Source organism: Penaeus japonicus, unplaced genomic scaffold (assembly GCF_977035675.1).
Source record: "Penaeus japonicus unplaced genomic scaffold, GWHDUDI00000001_assembly GWHDUDI00000022, whole genome shotgun sequence".
In the NCBI taxonomy this organism is placed as follows: domain Eukaryota; kingdom Metazoa; phylum Arthropoda; class Malacostraca; order Decapoda; family Penaeidae; genus Penaeus; species Penaeus japonicus.
This window is the reverse complement of record NW_028234424.1, coordinates 37,687,090-37,694,589: the sequence shown is the minus strand read 5'-3', so window position 1 is coordinate 37,694,589 and position 7,500 is coordinate 37,687,090. Positions and strand designations below refer to the sequence as shown.

The 7,500-nt window shown below is 37.6% G+C and overlaps 1 protein-coding gene across 1 annotated transcript in view; it reads left to right on the top strand.

Annotated features, from left to right (window-relative positions):
* The window catches only part of LOC122257918 (peptidyl-prolyl cis-trans isomerase FKBP2-like), a 6,696-nt gene extending 2,352 nt beyond the window's left edge, over positions 1–4,344 (top strand). The window contains exons 2-4 of the mRNA XM_043023492.2: positions 2,338–2,516; positions 2,942–3,054; positions 3,907–4,344. Coding sequence (XP_042879426.1) covers positions 2,346–2,516; positions 2,942–3,054; positions 3,907–4,051 — 429 coding nt within the window. The 5' untranslated portion in view covers positions 2,338–2,345 and the 3' untranslated portion in view covers positions 4,052–4,344. The remainder of the gene's footprint in view (positions 1–2,337; positions 2,517–2,941; positions 3,055–3,906) is intronic.
* Positions 4,345–7,500: the final 3,156 nt, after the last annotated feature.

Genomic DNA, 7,500 nt, shown 5'->3' with positions numbered 1-7,500 from the left:
TATCAGTTTTAAGCTTTGTCATAACACCAGGTTCATCTCCCTCGGAGCACATCCTGTTGTGGCCTACATGTCAGGTGACGTGATATCTAATCATGTGAATATGTCCCTCTGGCCAGATGACGTCATATTGCATCATGATCTCTTCCCCTAAATACACGTTTTGCATAGTTACACATGTATCTACTCATTGCAGTTGCATTTGTAAAGACACATTGTTCTTGACTTGCCTCCCATCATCTCGTGGAATCGGGTGGGTGGAGAGCGCTCTGAGAGGCGCAGCGAAGCATCGTGCCAGGAGAGATCATGCACATGGAGGCTACGTGTGCTTGTTATCCTTATGGCATGAGCAGCATTAGGCAAATAATTGCCCCATTGCAAATGGTTAAATGGGACCACTCTTGCACCATGATCACTTCATCACCCCATCCTGACTAAAAAAGGGTCCTAAAATGACCCATGATATTTCCATTAGGGTGTTACCATAATTTGGTACTTTTTGATATTGTCCAGCCAGTGACATGGTTCAAATACACCCACTCCTTCAAAAAATATATATTGGCAATATTCAGATCATTCCCTTCATATCTGTCAGTGAGAGTTAATGAACACCTGAAAATCAGCATCATCTGTATGTATTTTCCTTCTTGTTCATATTCTGGAGGAAGATTGACTTGCCACAACCTTCTGCCAAGAGCTTTCTTCCCTTTCCTATGTGTTCAAAAGGAGCCAGGAGGATGGTACCACTTACATCACTTGGACAATCAAATGTGGGGACATTCTTGTCTGTGGCTCTTGCTATAAATCCTCTTCATCCAATGATTCTGGGAGTGCATGTATACATGAATCGTCCACTGTGGTTTTGTATTAATAGGAATAGGGTAAACATGTGAGGTCAGGTAGGCCTGATAATTGACTATCAAGACTAAACCATCTATGTAAAAAAAAAAAGATTAGTAAATTGATAGAACAAAACCACAGATGACAATGCATAGTACTGTTTCTGTAATATAAAGAACATATCCTTGGCATCTTACAATATCTGATTATTTTTCATGGAAACTGATCCAAAGTCTTTTGGCTGATATGATTTTCAGTTTAGTGTTAATTAGTTGAAATTTTGTGGCAGTAGGTGGCCACTTGAATGTTCAAGCTACCACAGTTAAAAGTTTTAAAAACTTAAACCTGGTAACTAATGTTTCCAAAGATAACTGGCCCTCTAGCAATGACCATCAAACCTCCAGCTTGTATGTTCTTGCAAGGTAAAACTTGACCTGGTTCCTTATTTTGCAGTAAATTGCAGGGGAATTCTACAAACTGAACACACTCTTAAAATGATGTTGATGAAACGAGTTACAAATATTCTTAACCCTTTCCCAATGGGGCACGCACTATGTGAAAACCCCTACGCCAGGCCATTGCAATATTGCATTGGAAATGTCACACTGGCATGACGCCCCGGCATCGGGAATTCAGCTGTGTCACACGAGTATGACGCACCGTCATCATAGGGTTAATTATCTCATAGTGGTATTCAAAGTGACTAGACTGTTAGTGTGCAATGCACAATTCCCAGTATGCAGGTGTACCACCTAAAAATATCTGGTGTTCAGCAAGCAGGCACCAAAAATTTCTTGTGTATGGTGAACAGTAACCCAAAAATTATGATGTGCAGGGATCAACATTTTTGTGGTGCTGTTGGAGTTTGTATAATTTACACTAATGGTGCAAAAGAAAGCTGTTATAAAAGCCTTGAGAGTCTGAATTTGGCTTGCAATAATATTTGTGTATATATATGCTTTTGCACAATGGTGGTTTTAGTATTACTAGACATCCTTACTGTAAAGGATTCATCCTAATTAACCTATTGCTGACAGCTGTCAATACTGTCCTGACAGCCAAGTTTTTGGCAAAGCAGATAGGGCTTGATATTTTATATCTTAAAATACATTCAATAATGTGCACAAGACAGCATGGGAAACTTGTTTTATCACAATTCATCAAGAAATCCTGAAAATGTGAATGCACAACGACCATAATAATAAACTAGCAGTGTGCTGCCTTACAAATGGCCGCTTGATCATAATGATCCCATCATTCAGCCAATGTGATGATTTGATACAATACTACATCATATTCATGTTAACATTTAAAAGGGTTGAATTAGAGCATACTATACAAGCTCATATTAAACTTAAACAAGCACAAATGAGACACTCAAACCTTTGGTGACACAATTTTTATTATCAATATCAAAATCTTTAGTTTTCATTAACCATAATTTTTACTGTACAGGTTTATGCTTATGCTGTTTATATTTTCTGCAATTTTTTTCCACAGTGTACAAAATGCGTGTAGATCTTGGATTAATCATTTTGCTGGCGGCTTGCTCAGTGGCATCTGCAGAAGATGAAAAGAAGAAAGAAAAAGTGAAAAAACTGCAAATCGGAGTTAAAAAGCGTGTGGACAACTGCACACTTAAAAGTCGCAGAGGAGACCTACTACACATGCATTATGCAGTAAGTACAGCAGAAATATGAATTTGGTAAAGTTCAGATTTCATTTTTGAATTATGCAGTTGAATTACTATAGGGACTTTTGAGAGGAATTGCTAAGACAAGTATATGGAATACATAAATTGCTATGCGGTAAGAAAGAGTAAAGTCATTGAGCAGTAGCAGAAATCATCAAGTCCCTAAAATCACCTTGGAGAGAAAGCTATAAAATAGGAACCTAAATCTAGTCTAGTTTTCATCTAGGTTAGTTTTTTGTAAAGAATTTTAACATTAGATCGCTGTCACTGAATAACGACTGGGCAAGTATGGGAGTAGAATGATGAAATAAGGTTAAGTATTTGTTACTTTTTACACTGCATAGCATTTTTATTGATTGTTAGCTTGGAATTTGAGGCAAAAGTTGTGCATTAATGTATTTTGATTTAAAGGGTAAACTAGAAGATGGGACAGAGTTTGACAGCAGTTATCCACGCGGCCAACCCCTTACTTTCACCTTAGGTTCTGGACAGGTGATTAAAGGATGGGACCAAGGACTCATTGGGTAAGATATATCACTCACTCATACTCACCCACTCACTCACTCACTCACTCACTCACTCACTCACTCACTCACTCACTCACTCACTCACTCACTCACTCACTCACTCACTCACTCACTCACTCCTTCACTCACACTTTCTCTCATTTTCTCTTACTCTCTTGCTTTCTCTCTTTCACTTACTCTCACCCTTTCCCTCTCACTTGCTCTCGCATCCTCCCTTGGTCTAATTCTCACTCACTCTCCTTCTCACTTATCATTCTAACTCACTCTCACTCTCTCACACACACACACTCACTCACTCACTCACTCACTCACTCACTCACTCACTCACTCACTCATTCATTCATATACTTTAATAATTTTTATGTAAGAATTAACTTCTGCGTATATGTCCTTAAAGTCTTTGGTATACTGATTATTAGCTAATCTTGAGGTGCTGAGGAATATAGTGGCTGCTTTTGGGTTGATCTGTAGGTCACTCAAATGAGATGAAAATTTGTACTTTATGGGCCGGTGTATTTTCACCCTTGTTCTTTGATTCTGGACAAGCTGATTTTAGTCTTTCCACAAAGACATAAAGAGATAAGGGTCTAGAAATTAGAAGGCTTTCATTTGAGAACCAATACTGTCTGAGCCATAAAACTCCCATAAAACTGCACATATAGCCTGCAGGTCATTAAGCAGCCTTCATTTTTCATGGCTGATGTGAGTGTCATCTGAAGTTCAGGCCCACAGTTGCCAGAATGATTTTACTTCACTGGCATGTAAAACAAGTAGTCAGAGATAAAAAATTAAGTAGCTTTTTAAATAGCATTGGGGTTGTGAAGTTGTGAACCATTCACTGTCTTTCAGAATGTGTGAAGGAGAGAAGAGAAAGCTAGTGATCCCATCTGACCTTGGCTATGGGGCATCTGGTGCCCCCCCAAAGATCCCCCCACATGCGACCTTGGTCTTTGAGGTTGAGCTAGTCAAGATTGAGCGCAAAGAAGAGCTCTGAAAGGAAGCGACGAACAGTTTGTATTATGATACATTATAATGTTTTTCATTGTGATGTAATTTGCTATCCTGTTTTTATGGAAAGCTATGACTGCCAATTTTAAAAAAGACCATAGTAGACCTTTTGACTTTCATATACATTGTTTCAACTTTACTAGATCTTTCTGTATTTTAGCAAGTTTATAGCTTTTGAAAGATGTTAGTCATTATTGTAAACTGTTTACATCATCTGCAGGATGAGATGAGTCCCATAAATGTCATCTGCACATCAACTGAATAAATTCTGTATTGAAATCAGTGTCTTTATTACTTGTGTCCACTGATTATATTTTTCATCCCTAGAAAATATAATTTTTTTGTACATATGTTAATTATGGTTATGCAAATTATTCCTTTTTTCTTAGGTGTTTATATATTTTACTGCATCTTTGTGCAAATAAGTTATGCACATCTTTGTATTGGGCATATCCATCTTTTCAAGTTGTACTTTGAAGCAAACTTTAGAATGGTACCAAGGGAAATGTTCACTTGTTTCTTATATTGTGCTCAAGACACCTTAACCAACCCATCTTTATAAAACTTAATGTTGTTAGCTTATATATATATATATGATATGCAAGACTGAAAAAAGTATTTCTGCTGTACAATTTAAATGAGTATGGGTGATGAATAAAATATTTTTTTATACTACCACTACCTCAAATGATTTCTGAAATATTGTACTGCATCAATAAATAGCTTGGTGAGATGTCCATTAAAATGAAAAAGAGAAAAGAAAAGAAAAAGAAAGAAAATAAAACATAGAAAAAAATTTGTGGGAGAAAGGAAAACTGCTTCATACAACTTCCAGAGGTCTCTAAGGAGGCTGTGTCCTCTCTGCTCACAGTGAAACTTTTCTGCCCAAGAACTTTGTTTGTTTCTAGCGTAATTGATATAACATCTTGGAAGGAGGAAAGCATTCCTCATTTTTAAGGATCTTTTTGGAATTTATGGTGGCTGAGTGTCCAACTGTGTTCAATACCTGTTTATGAAAAGTTGTTTATTAATGTTCACAGAAACAACCATGGATTAGATTGATATTTAATTATCCTTTATTTGATGGTTACCTCACCTTGAAAGTAATAACGCATGTTAACAGGCAATACAATGGTCAAACAAGTGCATGTATAGCATTTAGATTCAAGAAATGAAGATTCTGTTTTCTTTGTTTTCTTACAAGATCTTTTAATTAAAGATGTTTACTTATTAACCCATTGCAGACGGGTGTATTGACATACATGACGCTTTTGCCTGACGACAGGAGTCATGATGTGCATGACATTTGGGGATTTTGGATCACTGTGTTATTTTGTTGTGCTATGAGTAAGGAGTGAGTGATGATGACAATTGCAGTCATAATTACTATAATTACCGTAATATTAAGGAAACCTAACATCCAAAACGGTATGGTACCCATTCACGGTCTCTAGCAAGCACTATTTTTATAGAGTGATGACACATAGTAAGTTGAAGACCTCTTGCTCTAAAGTACCAAGCAGAATGGGAAGAGGAAGGTGAGTCAAACCATACCCAGTGTCTAAAATGGGCTCCTGTGCCAATAGGGATGCCTTTTACTATGGCACTCACAGTCATAAGCACAGGTTTCCTTCCTCTTCCCTACCTCTTCATGTTATCTTCATTGTAGATGGTTATATGTTTTGTATTCGTTCATGACAGTACACAAGTACAAAAGAATAAAGTTGCTTTTTGTCAATACATAAAACACACAAAAAGGGCTCTAGTTTTACAATGTGTGACTGAGAGAGAGTGGGGAGTCAAAGTATGACGTGTGAAGTTTCCCCACTTTGAAATAAAACCCATCCTGGAGAATGGGCAAGCGAATCTATTCCCTGTCCGCAATGGGTTGACCTGTTGCTGACAGGCCTAAGATGATCTTGATTTTGGTCTGATGAAGGGTTTAAAATAGCAGATGCTCCACATCTTCCAAAGTTGGCTGAAAACTCCTTTTGTATGTGAATGAAAATAGAAGAGATTAGGATGCATAGCAAACAATGACTGATATTGCCAAGTTTGCCACATGCGACCTTACCAAGAGCTGCATTTAACCCATTGCTTGTCCAGTCCCCAGGACGGGCACTAATGCCACCTGTTGGGCACCCCAGATAGCTTTTCTTTCAGCCCGAGGAAGCTTCATGCAACATATTGTGACCTTCCAGGCCCTTTTCCATTCACTCATTAAAACACTAGAGCCGTATTTGTGTTTGTCTTTTTTTGTATTTTACTGTATTGTGAGATTTATGTTTGCTGTTTGGCAGCTTTATTAGTGTTGCCATAGTCTAAAATTGTCCATATCAGCTCATTATGTTCTTTATACTCGATGTGATAAAACTATTGCATTATGTGGAAGGACAAAGAACATTATATTTTTCATATATGTGTATTTTCATATACAAACATGAAAGAAATAACCATTCACAACTGAGATTATATGAAGAGATGGGGAAGAGGAGGTGAACCTGTGTGTAGAACTATGAGTACTACAGCAAAGGCAGAGAGACTGGCACGGAGGCACCTTGTAGACACAGGACATGGTCTGAGTCGGTTATCGTCCTCTTCTCACCCTACTTGCATATCCTACATCACCGGTAATTTTGAGCAGGATTTCGGCATCTTGCTGTGTAGGATCACTCTCTAAAGATAGTGAATGCCATAGACTGTGAATGGGTGCCATTCTCTCCTGCTCTCTCATCTATGTTTGGGATTCTAGACTAAACTGTATTACAGTAGTCATAGTGATGTAATTGTAATGGTCACTAAATAGAGTTATTACTCATAGTACAATAAAAAAAAACGGCGATCCACTCTCGCCCAACGTCAAAAATGCTGTGAAGACTACTATCATCATGCAAGTCATGACATCCGCTGTCAGGCTAAAGCTTATGCATAGGGTATGTCACAATACCTGTCTACCTTGGGTTGATAAGTGAGCCACAAAGTGGCTTAGGCACCCCATCTTAGACAAGTTAATCAAGTAATTTGAAAAAAGGCGGGTTCGCCTTAGTGCATATAAGCCCAGCAAAGCATCTGCTCTGCAAATCTGGCTTATCCTTATCCTTAGTTGTCTTCCTCTTACTTGTATACAAATGACAGAAAACTATCTCTTGGAGAAATATTGTCATTACTGCTCAAAGAAGACATGAATAAATGTTTTTTACTGATTTAAGAGTAATGTTAATGAAGAGAATGAACCCATTGGTGCTGTGAACGTGTGGTTTTGTTGTATTGTTATTATTATTATTAATTATTACACGTAGGTGGTTCCACAAATGCTTAGTCACCAAGGAGACAATTAAGACAAAGTAACCTCACCTATGTACCCCATTCCTTGAAATTTCAGAAAAATGTGGCTTTATGTCTATTACCAACATTATTAATTTCATTATTATTAGG